Below are 25,808 nucleotides of genomic sequence, written 5' to 3'. Positions count from 1 at the left end.
TTGTTTCAAATGCTCCTTTGCTGCCTTCTCTGGAGAAGGAGTTGAAAACGGGAACAATGTCACTGCTGTAGGCAAGAAGAGAATTGGGGATGGGGAAGTGGCACTAGTTTGTAAAAAGTCACAGTTGTTCAGGGTGGTCTTTGGGGGATAAATCTCAGACCAACTTCATACTGGTGCAGAGCTTGGAGGAGGGTAGCACCATTCAGGATCCCGTTGCCAACAGTAGGGCATTTTCCAGCTATTACTTGTGGAGTTGCCCTGCTAGACTGAGAAAAGATGAGAGTAAGAAAATGTTCAGCATAGATTTTAGGAACCACTCTGATCTCTGTGTCTTCCCTTTTCTGTGGGTCAGAACACAGTACTCCACTCAACTATCCTGGGATAAAATACAACTAACTGTGGTTACATTAAAGTGTAGTATTTTAAAAGCCATACCCTACTAACCAAGCTGAATGAAAGCAAGAGGCTTGCTGAGGGTCCTGTTTTGCCTGCTAATGAGTTGATTATTTGTAGCCATAGTACATATTCAGTGGTCTCTATCCTGCCTGCTTCCTTTTTGTAACAACAAAATTCTTCTCTTGGGCTCTTTGCAGGAAAAATGGTATCTAAATACAATGCGATCATGAACCTAAAATTATCACTCCAGATGTGAAGGTACAAATACAACAGATGAAAGTTCATCACCTTGTCATCAAGCAACAACAACTCTGTAGGTTAAACCTAAAGATGAACTTTTACAGGATCTATAAGCATCACCCTAATGGACCTATTAATGATGTCCCCATGTTTCCACAGGGCAGCTGTCTGTAATAGTGGTTTTTTGCAGTGAGTCCAAATGACATTAGTGGCAGATCAGGAACCTGACACATCAATTAGTAATCCATTCACTTTTTCCAAAGTCTACATCAGCAACTGTCTATGAATGCCAAACTGGGCTTGTGATCTCCACAGATGTTTGCTGCTCTTAGGGCAAGAAGTAGTAAATCTCAGCTTTCCTACACCCATGAGGAGATCAGCCTTCAACAAAGCTCACAGCTATGGCTCTCCATAATTTATATTTTTGCCAACATGGATTATGTTTGACTGGATTTCTTTTTTTGTTAAGAAACTTGCACCTAGTTTTTCATGGGTTTATTTTTTTTCCAACCTGAAACTCATGACAGCTTCTTTATCTTCATCTCTGCAATAGGTTTCCTTACACTTCACTTACAACCCAGAAGTTTGTCGGTAGAGGCCGCAAACAACCCTTGTGTTTGCACAAGACACGCCGAAACAGGACTGCTCAGAGCATCCTCTTGCAGTTCAAAACCAGAAGAGTAAGGAGAGACCTAACACCCAGTAAGGTAATCAAAAAGACTCCCACTGACATCAAGGGCAGACTGTGAAATAAGCAATTAGGCCACTGGTGGATGACCTTACAGAGGAATGATTTTGATGCTCAGGTTGGGCAGCGAGACAGAGATGGCATTTCTTCCCTTCTGTTTTCATTTGGCACACTGGGGGTTCAGAATGCGACACTTATGGCTAGGCTTAAGCAAGGAAAGAGGGGACAGAAGGGCTGAAGGACTTACTCCAGTATGTGAGAGAGAAATGCAACTCATTGTCTAACAGGCCCCCCAAACATCCTCAAACCAGGATTCTCTGGCAACAGAATCCTGCCAGCAGCTTCTCTAACCGAACCCAACTGGCTGCTTCAGTTGAAGCCTTCTTGGCTCACGCGCCTCCTGAAAGCCACATTCCCTAGACACCTTAGGTCCCTGGCTTTTACAGACCCTCCACATTCCTACAGCACTCAAGTTCTCTCCCCAGACTCCCTTGCCTGAGCCTGTTCTAGTCTCCTGAGTCAAGTGTCTCAAGAGACAAGTTTGTGAGAAAATGCAGTCTCTTCTGTCATTTCTTCATCTTCACCTGTAAATGCTCCATCTCTCCCCACAATGGATCTATGAGTCACTTGAGGCAGGAGATTCTCTGCACAGCAACACACTCATTGTCCAAATCCTCCAAGATACTGAACCCAAGCCACCCTCTGTCAGCTTCTTTAGACATCTCATACCCACCTCCCAAAAGAGTTCTCCAAGATGGAGGCAAAGAAAACAAGCCAACAGAGAGAGGACATGATGATTTTACCACCAAAACTACACTTGAAAAAGCAAATGGAGTTTGCAGCTCTCTGCACAGATGGAGAGTTGTATCCCAAAGCATTACATCCTCTCTTTACACTGTGGACTTTTTGTAAGGCATTATTAGAAGGAAGTTTGACAGCTCTACTGAGAAACTTGGCAAACACCAGGGCAGGCCAGTCCTACTCTTTTACACAGCTGGATTTTCTACAGCTCAAGTATTTTTCCCTCTTGCTCTTGGCCCATCCAAAGATGAGTGCTGAATTTCCCTTAGCATTACCCACAGGTTAATTTGTTATTAAGTTTAGGCTCAGTTTAACATCTTGGCATGTAATTTAAATAAAACAAAACCAAATGTCCTTCATTTCTGCTGAAACCACCCTTGGTTTGGCTCAGCTTCTTTGGTGTCACTGGAGGGTGAACAGGAGATTCATTTTCATCTTCTAATTTTTGGTAGTAACCTAAATATCCTCCATGCAACTTTGAAATGTGTTGCCATAAAATAATTATTTGTTATGGAATGAGATTGGCCAGAATTTGAACACCACACATGGGCTCTGACTGAGCTGTCAAATATTTGTTGCTGTAGGAAAGGAAGACAGAGCAGACACATGAATTAAGCACATCTTCTTACTAAAGGAGCAGTGGTGGGATTTCCCACCTGCCATTCAGAGAGGCTGAAGGAAGGAGTACTTGAAAGTCCCATAGGTACAGCCCTTGCCCCTTGTTCCTTGTCTAATTCTGTAACTTACACAGTCTAACGTGACACAGGGCAACCAGAGTGACATCAATGAAAAGGGACAAATGCCTGCAAGTATTATGAGTAAGCTCATGCTACACTTAGACTGGAAAGCTGGGAGCGTGGATGCTGACCTTTGGGTTAGCTCACTACCTGCACTAAGACCATGCAGCTGACTGACTCAGCTGAGTCAGTATTGTTTTCTTCTGTCCCTGGGGTATTTCCAGGTAGTTTTAAAAAGTTTTCAGTCACCTGCAGAATGTACCTGGGAAGCTCATTCTGCAAATTTCTCACTAGGAATTATCATGTTCTTTGCTATTGTTTTTTCCATGCAGCATTCAGTGTGACTTCGTTAGCTGTGATAGAGCAATTTGTTTCTGTTGATCAAATAATGCTGCTTAAGGGCACTTCCAAAATACTGATGTTTACAATTTCAGCCACAGTAGATTACTTCACATGCAGAGATGAGACTATTACCAAGGTATTTAACTTAAAATCATTGCCATAGACAGATGAACTTCAGAGGCTATTTAGCAAGTTCAAAGATTTTGAAGTTGATGCCTTTTTTGTGGGCTTATTCTACAGTGCAAACAAAAGCAGAATTTGTCCCTAACTACCGTCAATCATTGAAGAGAGAGAGGCCTCTTTGTTCTACTCAGAATCAAAACATAAAGTGGAAAATAAGGGAAGATCAAATAGAAAGATTTATGTGAGCTGAAATGAATATTTACATAAGCCTCCTAGAAATAAGTCATTTATCCATCTTCTAGATTTATGACATCGTAACAAACATGCCTCACTAGCTATTTCACATGTATGGCTTTTGATGAAAGTGTGTTACAGTGGCATGAGTAAAGAAAAGGAGAAGGACAAGTTCTTACTTGTGCCCAAGTTCATGTGCAATTGTGAATGCCAGATTGAGACCGTTGTCCTCAGCAAGAACACACTTTCTCTTGGCACTGCAGACACCTCCCAGGTAAGCAATTCCTGCAACAAACAGAGAGAATGGTCCCATCAGGATCAGTGAAACAGCTCATTCACTCCAAATGCACAGCAGTAACTCAACAAAAATGATCAAAAACGCACCTAGTACAGAAAATATGAGAGCCGTTTGCACACAGAATCAGCTGAGCATTTTGTCTATTGGCCTAGTGAAGAACCAGTCTAGGAAGTTGTCGGACAGGAAACAAGTTAAACACACTAAACTTCACTGCCATCATTGGAAAATGTATTTCACTCTCTCAAAAATGTTTTTTCCTGATTCCAGAATTCATCTCAGTTTGTCTGTTAATGCCCTCTACTACAGTGTCAGAAGGTGTAATGAAGCAGCCTTAATAAGCAGTTAAACGGAGTTCAGATTTTCAGAATACAGTTGGGGAGAAGAAATAAAACAGTGCTGCCCAGGGAGGTGCTGGAGCAACCAGCCCCAGAGGGGTTCAAGAGGGGACTGGACGTGGCACTTGGTGCCATGGTTTAGTCATGAGGTCTGTGGTGACAGGTTGGACTTGATGATCTTTGAGGTCTCTTCCAACCTTGGTGATTCTGTGAATACAATCAGAGACTCACTAAAAAGATCTTTCGTTTGCCTTTGCTTTCATACTTTGAGAAAACCAAGCTGTCAGCCCATGGCTTGGATGGGAGCACACTGCGATGGGTGAGGAACTGGCTGGAGGCTGAGCCCAGAGAGTGGTGGTGAATGGTGCCACATCCAGCTGGCAGCCAGGCACCAGTGGTGTGCCCCAGGGATCAGTGCTGGGCCCCATGCTCTTTAACATCTTTATTGATGATCTGGACGAGGGCATTGAGTCCATCATCAGTAAATTTGCTGACGACACCAAGCTGGGGGCAGGAGTTGATCTGCTGGAGGGTAGAGAGGCTCTGCAGAGGGACCTCGACAGGCTGGGCAGATGGGCAGAGTCCAAGGGCAGGAGATTGAACACATCCAAGTGCCAGGTTCTGCACATTGGCCACAACAACCCCATGCAGAGCTACAGGCTGGGGTCAGAGTGGCTGAGAGCAGTCAGGTGGAAAGGGACCTGGGGGTGCTGGTCAATGGTAGGCTGAACATGAGCCTGCAGTGTGCCCAGGCAGCCCGGAGGGCCAATGGCATCCTGGCCTGCATCAGGAACAGTGTGGCCAGCACGAGCAGGGAGGTCATTCTGCCCCTGTACACTGAACTGGTTAGGCCACACCTTGAGTCCTGTGTCCAGTTCTGGGCCCCTCAGTTTAGGAAGGAGGTTGACTTGCTGAAGCGTGTCCAGAGAAGGGCAACAAAGTTGGTGAGGGGCTTGGAGCACAAGCCCTATGAGGAGAGGCTGAGGGAGCTGGGGTTGCTTAGTCTGGAGAGGAGGAGACTCGGGGGTGACCTTATTGCTCTCTACAACTACCTGAAGGGAGGTTGTAGTGAGGCGGAGGTTGGTCTCTTCTCCCAGGCAACCAGTACCAGAACAAGAGGGCACAGTCTCAAGCTGCGTCAGGGGAGGTTTAGGCTGGAGGTTAGGAGGAAGTTTTACACAGAGAGACTGACTGCCCACTGGAATGGGCTGCCTGAGGAGGTGGTGGGGTTGCCGTCGCTGGGGGTGTTCAGGGCAAGGCTGGACAGGATGCTTGGTTCCATGGTTTAGCTGATTGGGTAGTGTTGGATGATAGGTTGGACACAATGATCTCGAAGGTCTCTTCCAACCTGGTCTGGTCTATTCTATTCTAAAACAGGAGTGGCAGAGTAGAAAAGCTGGCAAACTCCTGATGCTGAGTCACAATGCCAGCGGCGGTGGCAGAAGTCTTCTCTGACTCAGCGGAATTTAGGATTTGATCCTGTGGACAGCTGTACTGCACTCCCTAGGCCTGTTTGTGTGGGCATCACACATGGCTGAAGTCTGGAATTCCTGGAAATGTTGTGATGGCATCACAGGCACCACACAGGCCAATTTGCTGATGAGATTTTGTTTCATCTGCTGCCTAGAAACCACAGGTAAACCATAGGAAGTCATGCACAAAGAGGATGTCTCTATTTATCCAAGTCCTCCACTGCTAAATGGGCACCTCTCAAGAGCCACACAAACTGTTAAGAGTGTGCAAGTAAAACAAGATTTCCAGATAGCACACTGCATCCTAAGTGCCGAGTTCTTCCCTCCATGTCACACATCCTGCAGCCAGGCTGGAAGAACAGCAAGTGTAAAAACCTTCCACAAATACAATATCAAAGAAAAGTCAAGCAGGAGCATCAGCAATAGAGAGAAAGGAAAGCCAATTACTATTTTTACTATTACCAAGTGTGAGGGTTTTTTCCTTTCTCTCATGAGAGATTGCATAATTATGTTCCATAACTTCTGTGCTTGGGTCTGGACACACAAAGCTATCTGCGCTTCCACAGCAAACTTCAGGACACAGGCAACTGTGTAAACTCAGATTTATCCAGAAAGTTGTCATACATAAACAGCTTGCAGCTGTTGGCCTTTCTGCCAGCTAATGAGCCCTCTGCTAGCAATATCTGTAAGAGGAACGGTTACATTTATCCTACCAGCTCAACTAGGCATTAGGATATTACATGCTTGCCACAGTGATAGCCAAAGCTGGAAGTTCTGATGTGTGGGTTCACACTTCATCCTATTTGAAACATCCAGGGCTTGCTCCTGACAGCTGTGGAATATTCACTCAGCAAGTGGTTTGTGCAGGTACTCCAGCTTTCAACTCTCTAATGTCTTGTTTTCATTGCACTCCTAATACTTTAATCTCCTTTTTTTGCCAGCCACCTCTGCACACAGAACTTTAACTTGATTAAAATTTGGCCAGCTTTCCTCTTCTCAGTGTGTTTGCTGTTGGGAAGGGAGCCAAACTTGAAGTCCTGAAGTCTGCTTGGCAAGAGGCTTTCCAGGGAAGGGAGCCAAACTTGAAGTCCTGAAGTCTGCTTGGCACAGAGGGAGACTCACTGCGTATCCGCATGCACAAGGCAAACCTCCCATTCGCCACCATTGCTAGCTTTGTGTTGGAGCTGATGTTTTTCTCCTCCTCCCACTATTTCCAATTTGTGCAGCTCACACGTTGCCATCAGTTACACTCCTGTTGCCTCTCTTGCCATCCTACATTAGTAAAACCAGGAAACCCTAGAAGTGATTCATGCTCTGCCTTTCTGTTCAATGTCAATGATATATTTGACAGAGATGCCCTGCCTGTATTTACACATCAAGTCAGTCACCAAGGGAATCTTTCAGTACTTATGACACTTAAAAATGAAAAATACTTTTCCTTCCTACAAAGCCTACATATGAAAGGTTCCAAAATGTAAAAAGCATTAAAGTACCACCCAGTAAACTGCTTCCAAGACAGGTAATAACACAATCCCTGTCCTACAGCTGAATAAACAGAGGGCCCAAGAAGTCAGCAGCATCCAGGCGAAAAAGAACAGTATCCTTCAAAGGACCCTTTCTGGCATGTACAACACAGGCAGGCTCAGGTCCTGTCCCACTGAGCCTCCAGTTCCACACTTGGTGTACTGGGATCACCCAAAAGAAGCTACCAGGGTGAGCTGCTCCTGCATTGCACGAGAATGCACTAATTCAGAGGCAGATGCACAGTGTTAGTGGCACAGATTAGTTTTGCTTAAAGCTGGCTAGTCATCTAGATGCCAGCTTCTGTTAATCTTGCAGTAACAGCATGCTTTTCATTAGAGCTTAATAGTCACGGATGGAAACTGTTTTCCTGAGCAGTAATTTTCATTGTCACTCTCATTAATGAGATCCACACTGGAAACAATAGTCTCATTATGAATCACTAGTACAGGAATCACAGTATGACCATCCAATGGACGAGAGAAGCTACAGTCAGGCACGAAAACAAGTTTAACAGTCATGCCAAGAGCTGTACTCAGTGCAAGGCACAATATTTTGAACTCAGGTATTTATGTAGCAAGAGCTTCCAATGCCATGGATCATCCAATGGAATGGGCTCCCAGCCACTGCAAGTCAGTCACAACCTATTTCAAACAGACCTTTAGCCTGAAAGGGCATGTGAGATATAAAATACGCCAAATCTCTATGTGCCTGAGAAGGAATCTACACTGAAAATAGGGACACCATTTTCTCTCTGTTCTTACTCAAAGGACAGGCTCATGAAGGGCCTATGACCTATGAGGAGCGCCTGAAGGAGCTGGGGTTGTTCAGTCTGGAGAAGAGGAGGCTGAGAAGAGACCTCATCACTCTCTACAACTAGCAGAATGGAGGCTAGAGTGAGGAGGGAGTCACCCTCTTCTCCTTGATGACAAGCAACAAAACTAGAGGAAATGGTTGCAAGTTGCATCAGGGGAGGTTTAGGCTGGTTATTAGGAAATATTTCTTTACTGAAAGGGCTCTCAAACATTGGACTGGTCTGCCCAGGGCAGTAGTGGAGTTCCCATCCCTGGGAGCGTTCAGGCAGTGTGTGGAGCTGGTGCTTAAGGGCATGGTTTAGTGTCAACCCTTCAGTGCTGGGTTGGACTGGATGATGAGACTTGTTGCAAATGTGCCCGTCATCAGTGAATCCTCTTCTTTACTTTGCATAATCTACCTTAGCCTGCATTTCAACATGACCTCTCTACGACTCTGTTGCTTGCCTCCAAACCAGCACGACCTGCAGAGATGGAGCTTGCCTTCCCATAACTTAGTGTACTTTGTGGCAGAACACCTTCCCTACACGACTGAACATTGTCCTGTAGTGCCCAATAAAAACTCTCCTTCCTTGTAACTGTGAAAACACTGTCACTTCCAGCACACACAACTGCTGCCAGGATCCCAAAAGTCCTGAAAGAAAAATAAATATCTGAAACCCATAGCATGGTTACTTCAGGATCTCTTGATTTTCAATACATGCACCATGAAAGACCAACAAAATCTCTCTTCTCTGATGTTCACAACACGACCTGAGATGTTTCTGGAGCTGATAATGTGGTAATCCTCAGAACACAAGGTCCTAATAGCACCAATGAATGAAACACACTATGCTGCCCCCATTTGCAAACAGATGAGCTGACATCTAGCTGCTGTTTGTCCACGCAAGCTGCCCCACTCTGTATCTTTCTGAGAGAAAGGACTCTCTGAAGCTAGACCTCTTCATGTATGGAAACCTGCGAGGAAGGCAGGAGTCTGCAAATCATTAGAGCTTAAAGGAGTGCTTTTGTGATCTGCTTTTCCCCTTGTGTTTAATTATCCCACAGGACAGCAATTAATGGAGCATGTGGAACCCCTTCCCCAGCGTGGCCAACTCTCAAATTTAGCTTTCAATCTTTCTCTGGGGCTTTTACATTTCTTGGGAAACCTCTTGTGATTTTCTAAGTTGAATGAATTGTTTATCTGCTCCTTTACTAACCTGCCCACACACAGACGTTCTGCTGATGTCAGGAGCCTTGTTCTAATGCTTCTTGCATTGGATTTACACTGTGCCAATTCACTGATCCAAGCAGAGCCTCTCCCAGTGTACAAGAGGCTGTCCAGACAGTTGAAATGCCCTAGTGACCAAAATCTCTCATGACTTTAGGGATAACGGTCCTCACCCAAGCTCTACAGATACCAAATACACAGAGATGAAGCAAGCTGACACATTCTAACACCTCTTTGGCCTAGAAGTGGCTTTGACCAAGGCCTACAAAATCATGCCAGCCAGCCAGGCTGCATTATGCCAGCAAAGAGCAGGCAACCTTTGGAAACCCTCAGAGGCCATGGGCATCCAATGCTATTCAGAGGAATTTGTGATCCCAAGCATAACTATTCACCACACATCCCACACCTGAGGAGAGGTGTGGCATCCACAGAAATTCAAGGAAAGCTGGAAACAAGTAGACTGGTTAGCCTCACAGTACAGATATCCATCAGGGGTGACAGGAATATCACTGATCTTGCCTTGGAGCAAGGGAATGCATCAAAAGACCACCTGAAGTTCTTTCTAGCCCTAATTTTCTCAGCTTTTATGATAAATTACTGGGATCTAAGACCTCGTCAAGAAGGAGATAAAAAGAAAATACCCTGTTCATTCGACATCTGCTCTTTGTTCAGCGTGACATCCTCTATGCTGTTAACATGGCTCCTCCCTTTCAGCAAACCACTGCTGCCCTAGATGACAGCACATTAATAAATCCTCTCCATCTATCTGACACGAGGAGTGGCTTAATTAACTGGAGCAGAGGAAGCAGGGTATCGTCTGCATGTTTACTCTACTTTGATATGCTAACAGCCACATTCCAGAGAGCTTCTCCCGCACACTCCCCGTAGACAGAAGCCTGGGCTGCTGCTGAATGTTGATCTCAAACAGGCAAAAACACAGTTCCTTTCTGCATTCCTGTTTCTCTAGATAAATATGAAGTTTGGGGTATTTAGTCCAAATCAAACCACCATTCCTGAATGTAGATTCCCAAACCCTGTTGACAGACATCATTACACAGTGCTGAAACTTTCCATGCTGGTGCACACACATGGAAATAGACAGGCTTACTGACTCAAAGGGAGATCTATTACAACAGCTGTACTCCTGTTCAGAAGAAAGGGCCTGAAAGGAAGCCTCCTGAACCTGAGACTCCAGCTGGGGAGAGACTGATAGACTGGATGATTCAACACAGTGCTGCAAAATATATGGAAGCTTGGCAAAATTTACATCTAGTGAACAAGGGAGAAGGACAGATAGGAAGAGATTACTGAATGAGAAGAGATGAGAACAGCAGTGTAGCAAATGGAGATAATATGGGTTTTCCAGAAGTCTCCAGAAAACATGACTTTGATCTCATAAGCAGCAGGGAGTCACTTCTGGGGGAGGCAGGGGTCAAGGAGGGCAGGAGATAAGATCAGAGGAGAAGAGGAGCTCTCTGAAAACTTCTGTGTACTTACTGATGGAGAAAACTGCATCTATAGCCCTGAGTCATATGTCTCTGTCATCAGAGACTGATTTGAGTAAAGGCAGGAGCTAGAATGCAACAAGGCCTGATGAGGACAGGGGAGTATTTAGGGAGGGAGACTGTGCCTTAGTATGGGCAAAAAGAATGGCACTTGGCATAGGGTAAGGACAGCTGTTAGAACTGGTAGAGAAACAAGCAGTGGAAATCAGTGGCATACAAGCTACTGAAAAGGAGACAGGAAGAAGGGACAAAGCTGTTCAAGGGTATCTTACACCAGAAAGGAATGAGATCCAGCAGAAGTCAGGAGAGATCTTATGCTTTTGAAAGACTACAGGAACATGTGATTGCAAACTCAAAGAAAACGTCAACAACCAACAGCTGTGAAACCAAACTGTCAATCAGGATTTGGATTCTGGCCCTTGAAAGTCACCTCTGCCAGGGGCTCAAAGGCTTTTGGATTTGAATACCTCCTTTAAGTGGATTTAGACTGCAAAGATGAACCTGCTGGTTGTTTCTACAAACTGTTGAAGAATTGAGAAGGATCTTTCCTTCCCACATGCATACAAATACTGGCATGATGGCAAAAGGCAGCCTACCAAGATAATGAGAAAACTAAGGAACAGATTCAGGATTTGTGCAGCTGTGTGAACTGTCCTTCACTCCAATGGCTGAAGCAGACAGACACAAGATAAAAATTAATCAACACCCCTCACCTGCTGGATGGCTTGACAAGAGAGCTCCACATGTTCCTTCTCTGAACAGCCTTCATAAATCTCCCCCTTCACTGTCTCAGACATTATCAAAACCAAAAATTATTTCAGCATGTCAGTATTTTCATTTTGACCTGTCCTAATCGATGGAATAGTCTTGAGCTCAAGAATTGCTTCATTGTCTCCTCAGAGGCATCTTTTGTGAAATAACTAGCTCCCTACAAGAAAAACCAAGCACCACACAAGACCAACAACTCTGCCCTCAGAAAGGAAAGTGCTTGAGGGATACTATGCCCCATGCTCATCATTGTGTCACATGCCTGTCAGTCCTGAGAACTGGATAGGTTCCCATTTAAGGTTATAATCTTGCAGGAAATGGAAAAAGAATTCTGGCACTGTCTGCAATAGCTGCAGCTTTGCAAACTGTGCAGGGTTCCAAAACCAGCTTTGAGGCTATTTTCATTTTGCAATTAAAAATGAGCCCTGTGACTTCCAATTTTGAATTTGTCAGTCTGTCCTTGCAACTCATCTGAACCATCTGCTTCAACAGAGGGCCTGAGATCATAAAGAATCAAGAAGAATGAAGAAAAAGGTCAAATCAAACCTTTCAATGAGAGTGCTAAACAAAGAAGAACATGGAATTCAGCAGCCGGGATCCTGGAGCCCTCCAATTCCTCAGTATCTGCCTTCCAGAATGAAGAGACAAGGGCAGACTTGGCAATAAATCAGAAAAAATATTTGGAGTCTCTGCAGCAAACAGCATCTGCTTTAAGAGCTAGCAGTCAGCGTCCAACACTCGCTTCCAGTTTTTCTTTCTGGTCACTGTTAACAATAAGAAACTCATGAAGCTCTTCAAATAATTACAAGATTCTTTTACCAGTTTCAAGAGCTTCACTGAGCCATGGGCATCTCAGCCTGTCCTGATGTTGGCTGGGGCTGGGTTCATAAGCAGGGATCAGTCCTGCAATCCTTAAACAACTTTCAGCAGCGGATCAGAACAATGTGTCAGCGTCTGGGGAGTTTCAGCAGTCTGCTCGACAGGAGGGTTTGGGAGGTGGCTGAACACCTGTCCTGCTGACGAATGGCATTCTTCCACGGCTCTCAATTAAATTCTTTCCATGCTCTTTAAGAATGACTAAGCAAATGTTACTCTCAAAAGGTGAGTGGATCTGAAAGATGTTAGTATTTAGACTTTTAGGCGCTGTATGCGTGTCAAGTTGTTCTCTTGGCAAAATCAGAACAGCTCAGGCGACTCGCAGAGCAGGCCAGCAGAATGGGATGATTCACAGTCATCAAACTTTGAACAGATGCTTTTCCAAATTGCTTCTGTGGTACTTCTCAAGTACAGCTCCTGCATGCCGAGGGCTGTCTAAGCTCCTGGCTTCACTTTGTCAAGCTGCCAGCCAGCACACACTGATAAACTTATTTAGCAGTGCTTATTCAGCCCTTCTACATTAATTCTTTGCTGAGTGCTGATTTATCCTCCCAGCTTGCCTTGAGAGAACTGACAAACCTGGAGTTTGTGCCTGATAAGGTTGGTAGGGTTGAGCCAGAACTTGGGCTGAAAAGCTTTTATCGCACAAAAGAATGAAGCTGGTCCCTAATACCTCAGCACTAGCTACTACCTCTGCTGCCAGGAGCAGGGAGTGAAAATGATCCTTCCACGTCAGCAGGCAGGAAGAGGAGACCAAAGCAGTGCCACGGCTCTGCTGCTCTCCTCAGACAGTACCACCATGCATTCGCTCTGGCAGAGCATGATCGTATGGAGAAAGGGGAGATGACAATAAAAAAGCAACCCTAAACTTACTGCAAAATTAATGGCTTGATTTCCTGCACATTCACACTTCCACTTGGGGGCTCTGGTGTAAATGGAAGTTAAACAGTTTTTCCTTCAGTGGCAGCACCAAAGGGAGAGGGTCTTCTCCTCTACTTCCTAATTTTCTGAAAACTTCAAAAGGCCTGATATTTCTGAGAGCTATATCCTCAAATTTGACTAAAATTGGCCAAAAACCCCAAAACCAACCCCCCCCCCCCCAAACCCCTAAAAGATTAAAAAGCTATTAGTGAAATATTGTAATTAGGGTAGAGAGATATAAATATTGTCACTGGAGATGTCCTGAATCTACCTTCTTTAGTACTTCTTTCTCTAAATTACTCAAAATACAACATCCATTTTAAAGTAACATGAGCTAGAGAGAAACTTTCACTAAGAAAAGTCCAACATGAGCTTTTCTCACACTTAATAAAAAAAAATCTCTCATGTTCAAACTCGAGCTCCTGTGAAAGAACACACAGAATTGGATGAATACCGCTGAGCTCCCTGCAATGACTGACAGCAGCCAGGAGAGTCACCGGTGCCTCCCAGACACAAGTCAAGGCACAGCCCCAGTCCTGGGGCCTTTTAGTCTGCATTCAGAAATGACAGCACGTGAGGCTCACCGGAGAGCTGCACCTGGAGGCAGTGTGGAAGAAGCGCACCGTCAGTGTCCTGCAGAAGCCAGTGGTACATTTTCATGCCCGTGTATTCACATGATTGCTGCAGGTCTTTGTGCTCAAGCATCAGGAGCAACAAAGGGAGAACTGCCACTTCTAGGCTGGCGTGCTTCGGGGAAACATAACAGCCCCCTGGGAAATGCAGAAGCTCCTATATACTTGCACACTGTCTGGGGGGCATTTCTAGTTCTGAATCAAATCTGTGTGCCCCTCATTGAAAACTCTGTGCTAAGCCTGCCCCATGGTTGTTGGGGTTCTCAGCTGTCAAGTCCCACCCAGTAAGTGGCTGGTGGAGAGAATTTACAGAGGTAACAGCTGTACTTCCCAGTTACACAGGATATTTTTGCTCAAGACTGCTTCATTGCTCAGTGGCAGCAGCCTCCTGTCAGCTGCCATGTCATGAGATGCGTTTCCCAACAGAGCCACCTGATTAATGACAGCATAAACAGCTTCATGGCATTCACAGAAACCAGGCTGAATATGTATTGCATCCAACCTAATTGCACTAGTTAGTATAATCACCACGGGCTTGATCAAGTCCAATCAATATTATTACCACTGGTTTTGGAGAGGGTGCATTAAGCAATTTTGTGGATGGTTTTATTTAGTTCCCACCCCCAGAAGGGTGGTCTTTGTCTTTCTTAGTTCTTAAGGTAACACAGCAAGAGACACTTGTGTACAGTCATCAAAGGGATTAGAGGGAGTACCTGTACTTTCCCAGAACTGATCAGGAGTCAAGACTTAGGTGAGAGAGGTGTAGTCAAGAATTTCATCCATTCATGGACCCAGACAAGACCAAGGTGGAGACAGTACTTTCTCTTTGACCAACAGACACAGCTAGAGAAGCATGCAAACTAGGGTACAGAAGACAGGAAATACAAGTCTACTGGTTTCTTAGACATACAATATAAAATCTAAATAGAATCTAACTTTAGCCTTTAACCTTTCTCTAATTTCAAGGACAACAAAGTCTGATTAGACTGACGGACTCGATTCAGAGCAGCAGCTTTTACTTTCCAATAAATAAAAACACCCACACAGTTTCCCAACTTACTGGCCAGTTTTCTTATAACTAGCTGCAGTGTTTACTCTGTTTGTCTACTACAGCACAAATACTGCTGTACATGCTAGAGCCTGATGGATGATACTATTCAAACCAACCAGTAGCTCCTCAGCATAACATGAACGTGTACCCAGCAGTCTAATTATGGTCAGGCAGAGCCTTAATGTAAACAGTTCAGGCAAAACGGCTACACAAAAATGCATGACACAACCACACAAAACCAACAAACATCTTCAACCTGCTGACTGCTCATGACCACTAACCAAAGTAGAAACACAAGGCTAATTCCCAGCTAAGAAAAGCCTTGTCAAGATAATTTAGAGAAATTCCTTGCAGAGTATAGGGGTCTGAACTTGAAATTTAAAAGGGCATACAGCAGAAACTCCATATCCAAATAAAATTCAAGCTGTGCCAGGGGAGGTTTAGACTCGAGGTGAGGAAAAAGTTCTTCACCGAGCGAGTCGTTCGTCATTGGAATGTGCTGCCCAGGGAGGTGGTGGAGTCGCCGTCCCTGGAGGTGTTCAAGGGGAGATTGGACGTGGCACTTGGTGCCATGGTCTAGTTGTGAGGTCTGTTGGGACAGGTTGGACTTGATGATCCTTGGGGTCTCTTCCAACCTTGGTTATATATGTTAGGAAAAAGTTCTATACAGAGTGATTGCCCATTGGAATGGGCTGCCTGGGGAGGTGGTGGAGTCGCCATCACTGGAGGTTTTCAGGAGAAGACTTGATGGGGTGCTTGGTGCCGTGGGTTAGTTGTTTGGGTGGTGTTGGATTGGTTGATGGGTTGGACGCGATGATCTTGAAGGTCTCTTCCAACCTGGTTTATTCTATGTAATATACTGGTTATACTGTGAAATTCCAGGGTTCAAAGGACAGCATACATGTAATATGTACACACAGACCTCAGTGAGAATCAGGCTAAAATGTCACCATCTCCTGCACTCACCTTCCTATCCAAATTGGCAAGAACGTGATAAGAAAGTCCCAGTGTTTTCTCCAGAGAAGATCTGGTCAAAGTCGAGACAGCAAAATTCAACGTACCTTGCCATGCATTTGGAGACAGCAATTTCCTTCCAGATGGGCATTACCAAAAGATGGCTTTGTTCACATCAACAGATATAGACATGCAAATATGGACGACACCAAGCTGGGGGCAGGAGTTGATCTGCTGGAGGGTAGAGAGGCTCTGCAGAGGGACCTCGACAGGCTGGGCAGATGGGCAGAGTCCAAGGGCAGGAGATTGAACACATCCAAGTGCCGGGTTCTGCACATTGGCCACAGCAACCCCAGGCAGAGCTACAGGCTGGGGTCAGAGTGGCTGAGAGCAGCCAGGTGGAAAGGGACCTGGGGGTGCTGGTCAATGGTAGGCTGAACATGAGCCTGCAGTGTGGCCAAGAGGACCAATGGCATCCTGGCCTGCATCAGGAACAGTGGGGCCAGCAGGAGCAGGGAGGTCATTCTGCCCCTGTACTCTGCACTGGTTAGGCCGCACCTCGAGTCCTGTGTCCAGTTCTGGACCCCTCAGTTTAGGAAGGAGGTTGACTTGCTGAAGCAAGTCCAGAGAAGGGCAACAAAGTTGGTGAGGGGTTTGGAACACAGCCCTGTGAGGAGAGGCTGAGGGAGCTGGGGTTGCTTAGCCTGGAGAAGAGGAGACTCAGGGGTGACCTTATTGCTCTCTACAACTACCTGAAGGGAGGTTGTAGACAGACAGAGGTTGGTCTCTTCTCCCAGGCAACCAGCACCAGAACAAGAGGACACAGTCTCAAGCTGTGCCAGGGTAGGTTTAGGCTGGAGGTTAGGAAGAAGTTCTACACAGAGAGAGTGATTGCCCATTGGAATGGGCTGCCTGAGGAGGTGGTGGAGTCACCATCACTGGAGGTGTTCAGGAGGAGACTTGACAGGGTGCTTGGTGCCATGGTTTAGTTGATTAGGTGGTGTTGAATGATAGGTTGGACACAATGATCTTGAAAGTCTCTTCCAACCTGGTCTATTCTATTCTATTCATGCACAGATACATCACATATTTTTTCATCCATCTAACCAGGAAGGAAAAATAAACAAAGAAAGAGTCTGTATTCCACCTAATTATTTCTCATGTTCCATGACCACAAATGTCAGACACTTCTGCAATGAAGCTCCATCACAAGCTTTTAGGAAAAGCAAGGAATGTAAAGCCCATTGCATCAGCCCCTTTTCCTTCTCTGTTCTGGCAGGAAGAGTCTTCAAGAATTCCTACAAGTCACTGAGCCATGATCGTGCTTCCTTTCCTAGAAGCCATGCTGGCTCTCTTATCTGTGAGGCCTGTTTACTCACCTCTACCCATTTAAACTTTCCCAAGAAATGAGACTCTGGATCCTCTGGACATGAAACAAAGAAATGTGAATTTGCTGACTGAGCAGGACAATCCTTAGCTAAGCTTTATCACATGCCAGAGGTTCTAAGGTGAGGCCAAAAGATGACCAGAATTATCCCAAAGACATCAATTCTAAGCAAATTATGAGGTTAGCACCTTTTTGAAAAAGAATCAGCTGGGAGTGCTGATGGGATGACTGCCTGCTCTCTGCTTCACCCTTCTCTAGTCTGCTGTGAGGGAGTAGCTAGGGCAAGTGCTGTTCCAAAGGGGAAAGGGAGCTGAAGTCAAATGTGGTAAGGCAGGGAGGGGCAGGGGTCTCACTGACACAGGATGTTGGATTTTTCTTCAAGTGGCATGAGTTTTCAGGTGTAGAGTATTCACATAAATTTGCATTTAAAGTATAAATTCACTTCCACTACATGCAACAAAGCATTTATACCACTTCTAACAGCCTAGTTGAGACCTTCAAGTAGGTGAAATTCACTCACTCGTAATGTTTACAACTCCAGCACAAAACAGTCACAGTCAATCAGCTTGGAATCAGGAAACTATTAAATACAATTGTAACACATAGAGATTGCTGCATTGCAACCACTACTCAAGTGTGGGACAGGACCTCTAAAAATAAGATTGTATTTTGAGATGCTCAAATACAGCTATGAGCACAGACCATGTAGCATAGATGTGTGACCACAGATCATCATGCCCATGAACTTTGCTGAACGTGAATACAGCACAAATCTAACACTGAAGTGCAAAATACTGACCCTGTCCACAAAGTGAAGGTGCTTCTCTCTAACACATGGTGGCAAACCACAGCCTGTGAATTCTTGGGTCAGCTCAAAATTTCATCACCTCTCCCACAGCAGCTGCCATTAACATTCACAGCCATGAAGTCAACTTGTATTGGATCGTAGTTGGAACACATTTCCTACTTCATTTGCAGCATGCTGACAAACATACATAAGACTTTCAGAGGTGCAAAGTCTTGCTACATGCCCAAATTCTTATTTGTGTTATGTGTAGCCCAATCACAACTGAAAGACTTGAAGCTTGCACTGAGCAGTGAGAGAAACAAAAACCAACATTCCAGAGACTTAAACTAACTTTCAAGCTATTGAGTGCATTTGGCGTAGCAAAATCCTTCCAGGACCAGACACTCTGCAAAACAGGCTAGGTATTATACTGGGTCATGTTACCAGATGGCTAACCCAACTTGAAAGAAACACAAAACAAAACAAATGAAAATCAGTGCAAGTCAAGCTTCCTTCTTCAGGGTGAGGGGGGAAGGAGTTTTATGCACAATTCCCAGTGCTGTCTCCTTGGTTATCACTGGCAAAATCTCATCTCTATGTTATTTAAAACTTGCTCTCAAAATTGCATTTAGTTTTGGCAGCTGCTAGACAGAAGAAATTTAAAAGTACAGTAGGCAACTGTCCTTCATTTCCTTCCCTTACTCTTACATATCCTGTGTGCAACTGGAATGCTTCTATTTGATTATCCAGTGGAGCAAATGCTACAATGAATGCAATCATGCCTTATTAGCCTACATGTCTGTAGCCTATTGCACAGCTATGTACAGATGTTTTTACACAGCTTGGTTTTTTAGCTATAGGGTCTACAAAACAATAGAAACTATCTGAAATGTTTTCAAGCCAGCAAAGGATAAAGGCACTGTAAAGCAGTCAACTGGATAAAAGCCATCTATGTCTGACAGGAGGAGAGGAGAAACCTCAGAGGCTTCTCCATTGTAAATGCATCAGCTTTCTTAATATATGGCTGCAGTCTGCAGCAAACTGACTAGGCTGGAACGTGTAAATGGAGGTAAAAATAAAGGCCCAAGCAGTGGAAAGAAGAAACACAAACCTCTGGCCTGTTGAGGGGTTAAATCATTATTTTACTGACCTGAAGAACTGGCTGCTGCCCAAAGAAGCTGAGCTTCCCCTGGGAAGGCCCAAGAAGAGGTAGCATTGCCTCCAGCTGAGTGAGGGGTCTGGACTGAGACTCCAGAGCTGTCACTTAGCCCCCAGCCAGCTCTGTCCTTTGGCATGTCCCTTCCCATCTTTAGGCTTCATTTCCTTGCTCAGTACAATAGCAATAACAGCTCTGATCTCTTCAGTAAAGAGCTTTGAATTTTACTGAAAGCCCTGTTTACAAATTAATTTCCTTCTCCTCTCAAGTAATTCTGTTTTGCAAGTTAAATAAATTGCAACCCCCCCCCAATGTACTGTTTAATGGCACAGGTCTATCAGGGAGGCACTGTGAATTACTGGGTAAGGCACTGAATTGAAAGTCAGGGTGTGCCAAATCTGTTCCCTGCTCATGGATAAGAAACAATTAGCAACTGCTTTTATGACTCCCATGTTCTCCCAGTCCACCTGGTCTGAAGCATGATGCTTTCTGCTGCAGAGACTCTTGGGTTGGCATTTTCAGCTCAGACAACGATAGCAAGGAATGGGTTATTTATGGTGTAGTGAGAATGGGTTTGACACTGACGTACAAACATCATTTCTCTTTCCACAGCTTTATACTAGAAAAGGAAGATGCAGGATGAGCTACAGAAGCACAGGGAAGATTTGATTTTTTTATGTTCATTCTTGTGAGAATCCCCCAGAAAAACAAATCCTCAGCAAGGAGCTGGGGCATGAAGCTGGTGAAGCAGCAGAGAAAGCATGTAAAATCTGCACTCTGCAAGTCTCCCCTACATGGATGAGGTGAGAGACAACAGCAGAAATACTATAAATCCCAAAAGACAGAAATAGTCTGTCCCCAAACCTAGTATAATGAGATTGTTCTGCTCATGTCTGCCTCAAAGGCTTTTCAGCTACACACACACACAGTAGCAAAGAGCAGTTCCAGAGCTTTTCTTGACAGTTGTTTGGCAGCATGTGTTCAGCTGGACATCAATTAAGCTTCTGATTCAGCAGAAGAAACGATCTAAGAGGTTCCTGGAGTGTATGGAAGATAACTTCCTGACACAGACGGTACATGAGCCTACCAGGGGAGGTGGCTCCCTAGACCTGCAGTTTACAAACAGGGAGGGACTGGTGGGTGATGTGGTGGTCAGAAGTCACCCTGGGCCTGGCGATCATGAATTTATAGAATTCTCAACTCTTGGTGAAGTAAGGAGGGGGTCAGTAAAACCACTGCTGTGGAGTTCCAGAGGGCAGACTTCAGACTGTTCATGACACTGGTTAGGAGTGTCCCTTGAGGGCAAAAGGGTCCAGGAATGCTGGACACTTCAAGAAGGACGTCTCAGATGTGCAAGGGCAAGCTGTCCCTATGAAACAAACTGCTGGGGAAGACAACTGGCTGGGCTAAACAGGGAGCTCTTGCAGGGGCTCAGGAAAAAAAAAAGAAAAAGGAAGAGTTTGGAAAGAGGGGCAAGCAACTCAAGACAATATAGGGATCCAGGTAGGTCATGCAGAGAAAGCATCAGAAAGGAAAAAAAGCTCAGCTAGAACTCAACCTGGCCGCTGCCCTGAGGGACAGCAAAAAAGATTTTTACAAATACATTAACAACAAAAAGAAAGGCAAGGAAAATGTCCACCCTTTATTTGATGCAGGGGAAAACATTGCTGTCACAGAATATATCTGGTTGGAAGAGACCTCAAAGACAATCCAGTCCAACCCTTGACCTAGCACTGAAGGGTCAACACTCAACTATGTCCCCAAGCACTAGCTCCACACACCGCATTGGAACAGGCGGCCCAGGGAGGTGGTGGAGTTGCCATCCCTGGATGGGTTAAAGAAGAGTGTAAATGTGGTGCCTCAGGATATAGTTTAGTGGTCATGGTAGTTGGGTTATGGTTGGACTTTATCTGAAAGGTCTTTTCCAACCTTGTATTTCTGGTTAGTTTTTACTGTGTGCTAGCCTGGAAGCTTAATGAATTGCTCCTGAGGAACACTAGCATACTAATTCATTGGCAACTGAGAGTTCAAAGAATTAAAACAAATTCTTCCCCCCACAGTGATTCAAAACCTCAGGCACAAGAAGAGGGTGAGGGGTAAAAAGATGTCGAAGGGAACATCTTCTGTGGGTATCTGCCCTTTAAGTTAGGAGACTGAAATTCCCAGGTGCTTGTGTACATGCCTATATAATTTCACAGACAAATGACCCTGGAGTGGAATGCAGGACATGTTTGCACCTGTACCACACTGCACAATGACTTAACACATAAAGTGAGTTATGACATGGAGTATCAGAATAAATATCAACAAAGTCATGGCAAATACTTTCCCTCATGCCATACACCTTTTAATAAAGGCAACAGAAAGGAGTTTAGTTGCACACCAATTTGACATTAGGCAAAGATTTGGTTTGGACTCCTAGATACCTGATAGGTACCTAGATACCTGTAGCTACTGAGTTTTGTGAAGATGCCTTTCATTCAAAGAGCAATCAACACCTACCCTGTACAACGATGAGATATGACTGCCTGAAGGGTATTTACTCAGACAGATGTTGCCTGGTCAACAGCAGCATTTTAGCTTTTTAGACAGGTCTCTTGTCTTTGTCAAAACACATTGCCATGAAACATTAATAAAACTATAACAGAATATTTTCAAGATAAGCTTACACAACCTGCACCAACCTTGGGGCAAGTCACAATAAAGACGACAAAAACTCTGGCATAAAGCCTGAGCAGGTTTGGGTGAGCAACAAGAAAAGCAAGATGTGAAGACACACTGACAACCAAAAGCAGGGCGGTAAGCTGGTGAGAAGATTTTGGCCGTGCTGTATTGACAAAGACTATGTGTGGATTTTGGCAAGCCAGCCCAAATAATTAAGAGCATTAATTACCAATAGCAGTTTGCTGGTGCAGGAAATGAAAGGCCAGGTACAGAGCAGGAAGTGTGTTATTCCTCCCTGCTGACAGTGTTTAGTTCCAAATTACCAACAAGAAGATAGCTTCAAACACACACCACCACTGTGAGGCCTGATGTTTTATCTTGTGGGATGGGTGCTTACTGGGAAGGCAGAGAGACAGATAAAGATCTGGAAAACAGAAGTGCTTGAAACACGTTTGGGGGCTACGAGAAGAGAATGATGTATGGAGGAGAGCTAATAAGGAAATGCTGGAGGTTTATGAAGAACAAAGTGCAGTAAACATAGGGAAATTCCATGACCTCAGTGGGCAAGCCATGTGGTTAGCGTGATGGAAGACAGACCATTCAAGGCTCTCTGGGGAGAGCAGCCCATGTCCAGGCCCAGGCAAACAAAGAAAAGATGACCAAAATGTAGCAAGAGCTTCTAAGAGATCTGAACTACCAGGAAAGAGACCCTTGGCAAAAAGGCATGGAAAGCAGGTTAATCATGGGAGGAAACAAGGGTCTGTGACACTTGAGAATTAGGGACTGGAAACAAATGACAATGTACAGGACAATGACAATGTACAGGAATGACAAATGTACAGGCAATCTGTCACTAACCCTACCGCCACTAAATGCTTCCATTTAATTATGCAAGTTAATTCTTGCCCCAAAGGCATGAAACAACAGAGAGGGGACAAACTAAAATTTGAGATAACTAGAAATCGAGTCAATAGCACTCATGGATAGCATTTTAAGAACAGAACAGACTGATCAAATGCTATAAAGAGAACTGAACTAAGGACAGCCTCTATCATTCAGCTCCTGCATCTCTCCCAGAAAGACAGTCATTTCTCAGCTAAGGACACCAACAATCCAACAGTATATGGAATGAAGAAAGACAAACCTCAACAAGACCACTGAGCCACAGAACAAACCCAAGGCAAATGATAATCAAATTCTCTACTTTCCATTAAAAATAAAAGCAGAGAAAAAGTGATATCAATGCTTGACTCAATCAACTCATTGTACACATATTAAGTTTTCATGTAATTCAATGCAGAAGTTAATTACATCAACTATAACTACGCAGTCTGTTAAAACTGGCATGCCCAGCTTGTTTATTTTTTACTGACTGGATGGAGAGAATAGATTGTGCATACATGTTTCTTTGGATTTTGTTTTACTTGTCCTTCCCAAAGCAGACTGGTCAGCTTCACTGTGGTTTCTACTGGGTTTTGTTTTCTGGCTCTCACAAGCTACTGCTTCTTTGCAAGATTTTTAAATATGTCAGCGATTGTGAGTGCTCAAATAGACAGTTTAACAGACATCTCAGCTGGCTTTCAAAAAAGGACCCACAGGACCATCCTCAGGATATCAGGCCTTCCAAAGGTGTCTCAGGTACCCTAAACCAACTCATCCATTTAGAAAAAGAGCTCGGTCATCTTCTTGATGGAGTTCCCAAAGGAGGGTTGGGTATCTCAGACAACATACGACAACAGGACCAGGGCCCTGACCCCTCTGAAATCAACAACAAAATCCTCACAGGGAGTCCAGCGTCAGCAGGATTCCCCTCCAGTCTCCAGCTCTGATCTTGCAAACAGCTGAACACAGATGAAGCCTGGCTGAAGCTGTGTGTCTGACACAAGAAAGAAGGAAAAGTGCACACAAAACCCCGAAGTCAGGAAGAGCGAGGGTTACAGCAGCAGCACTTCCTGATCACTGGAGGGGCTGTGCTCCCCACAGTGCTTCTAAGAAAACGTGTGCATTACGCTCACTTGGCACGCAAGTTTTCAGTGGGAAATTGGAAGAAGAGAGATTGCTAGCTGGTGAAAAGAAATTGGAAGGCTGTTGTGGGTAGGGTGGGGCCTGAGAGATGGTAGTGATGAATATGCCCAATAGCACACTTCTGCACTGTCTGGGTTGTGCAGCCAAGCATTTATTACCTAGCAACCAAAAGGCAAGGGAAAAAGTCTTCCACTGCACTTACCATGGCTCCCTTTGGCTTCATAAAGCCAGCAGCCCGATTCTCCATTGCCTCACACAGCTTTAAGTGACACAAAATCTGCAGTGCTGCGAGGGCCCTCTCTTTCACAAACACTAAACCAGCCTGACAGTGTTTCTTTAAGGAACATTTTAACCTACAGTATGTTCATTTTAATACATTAAAGTCTGTTTGACTTTGGTCTGAAGGACAGTCCCAGCAAGGCTTTTCCTAAAGCCAAGCACTGCTTCTCTAATGAATTGTTTTAAGCAGCAGGTATTTCTATTTACTCTGGCATCAAATAAAAACCCGCCCTGGAATATACAGAAACATTCAACGCGAACCGCTATGGAAAATGTTTTTAATGTGAGAATTCCTTTTCTTTTCCACTCACAGCAAACCAGCTAGCCTTTTCCCTTTCCTTGGGGACTGATCTTCTGTTGTGACACTGTCAGGGGACTGGAATCAGTACTATACAGGGAGGAAGATTTTAATGAACAGTACACAGTACATGCAGGACCAACCAAAACTGCTACTTGCTGTGGACAGTAGACCACCATACCATGCAAGCAAATGGCCATGGAAAAGGTAAAAATGTACAGCCCTCTACTCATGTGTTCTACCTGGAATAGAAAAAGGATGAAAATTACTTGGAGACTGCACAACCTGGACATATTTTGAAACACTTTACAATGATAAATTTGTAAGAAGAAAGCAAGGGAGACAGCAAGATACGAACAGAACAGCATGGCAGAGAAATACCATCTGTGCAGTCACCCAGCAGTGTAGTGGCACAACCCAAACCTTAATTCCCCAGTTTACATACTGCTGTTTGGAAGACTCAAGAAAAAGAACACAAATTATGGAAGCATTTCTAACCTTCAAGACCTTCAGAAAGTTATCTTTGAGCCCTTTAATTAACGCCAGCTAGGAGATGGGAATGTTTTTCACAAAACATTGATTCCCTTGTGGAAACAGCCTGGAAAACTGTTTCTCAACCACCTCTGCTCTGATGCTTGGCTTTCTCCGGGCAGCTATTCCTTCAGTGAAACCTGCCCATCTGCAGCACACACGCTATACTCTGCTTTCTTTTCCCCGACATCAAGCCACAGAAAAGCACATGTGACTGCAGCAGAGGTAAAGACTTTTTTAACCAGGGCAATTTAAGGATATTTAAGACACATTCTCATTTTCCATTTCCCAATTCCACACTGCCTCCACTTTTATTATTAGCTGAATACAGGGAAGCTTCAGCTTGGATCTGGGGTAACATGTACACTGAGGAATCAAGGCCAAACTTTGCCTTGAAATATGCAGTATCATTCCTAACTAACCATAAAGCTGCTTATTTGGCACCAGCAGTGGAAATATTGAAGGAAAGGGGCATTCTCAATCTGCTTATGTCACAGAAAGGTTGGATTCTGACAACGTGCAAGGCTCCAAGCTGCAGCCTGATATTAATAGCTAGACATTAAACTCTCAATTTGGCTGGCTTAGAGGCAGCTCAATTGGAACAAAGATTTTTCTGCAGGAAACAGCAGATCTGGTCAGAGTCACATCGCAAGAGATGGGTCTGAAACAGCAGCAGCCTGCAAATATTTTGCTTGGTGTGTGACCAGGCTATGTGGCACAAAGGGAACCTGCCCCACTCCAATCACAGAGCAAACCGGAGGTCCT

General features: G+C 44.6%; 1 protein-coding gene across 1 annotated transcript in view; it reads right to left on the bottom strand.

Moving 5' to 3' along the window:
- The window catches only part of ADAMTS17 (ADAM metallopeptidase with thrombospondin type 1 motif 17), a 177,585-nt gene that overhangs the window by 105,134 nt on the left and 46,643 nt on the right, over positions 1-25,808 (bottom strand). The window contains exon 8 of the mRNA XM_054168852.1: positions 3,741-3,846. Within this exon, the coding sequence (XP_054024827.1) occupies positions 3,741-3,846 (106 nt within the window). The remainder of the gene's footprint in view (positions 1-3,740; positions 3,847-25,808) is intronic.

This window comes from Dryobates pubescens, chromosome 17 (assembly GCF_014839835.1).
Source record: "Dryobates pubescens isolate bDryPub1 chromosome 17, bDryPub1.pri, whole genome shotgun sequence".
In the NCBI taxonomy this organism is placed as follows: Eukaryota; Metazoa; Chordata; class Aves; order Piciformes; family Picidae; genus Dryobates; species Dryobates pubescens.
Note: the sequence above shows the minus strand (reverse complement) of the source record. Positions and strands in the feature narration are given on the sequence as shown.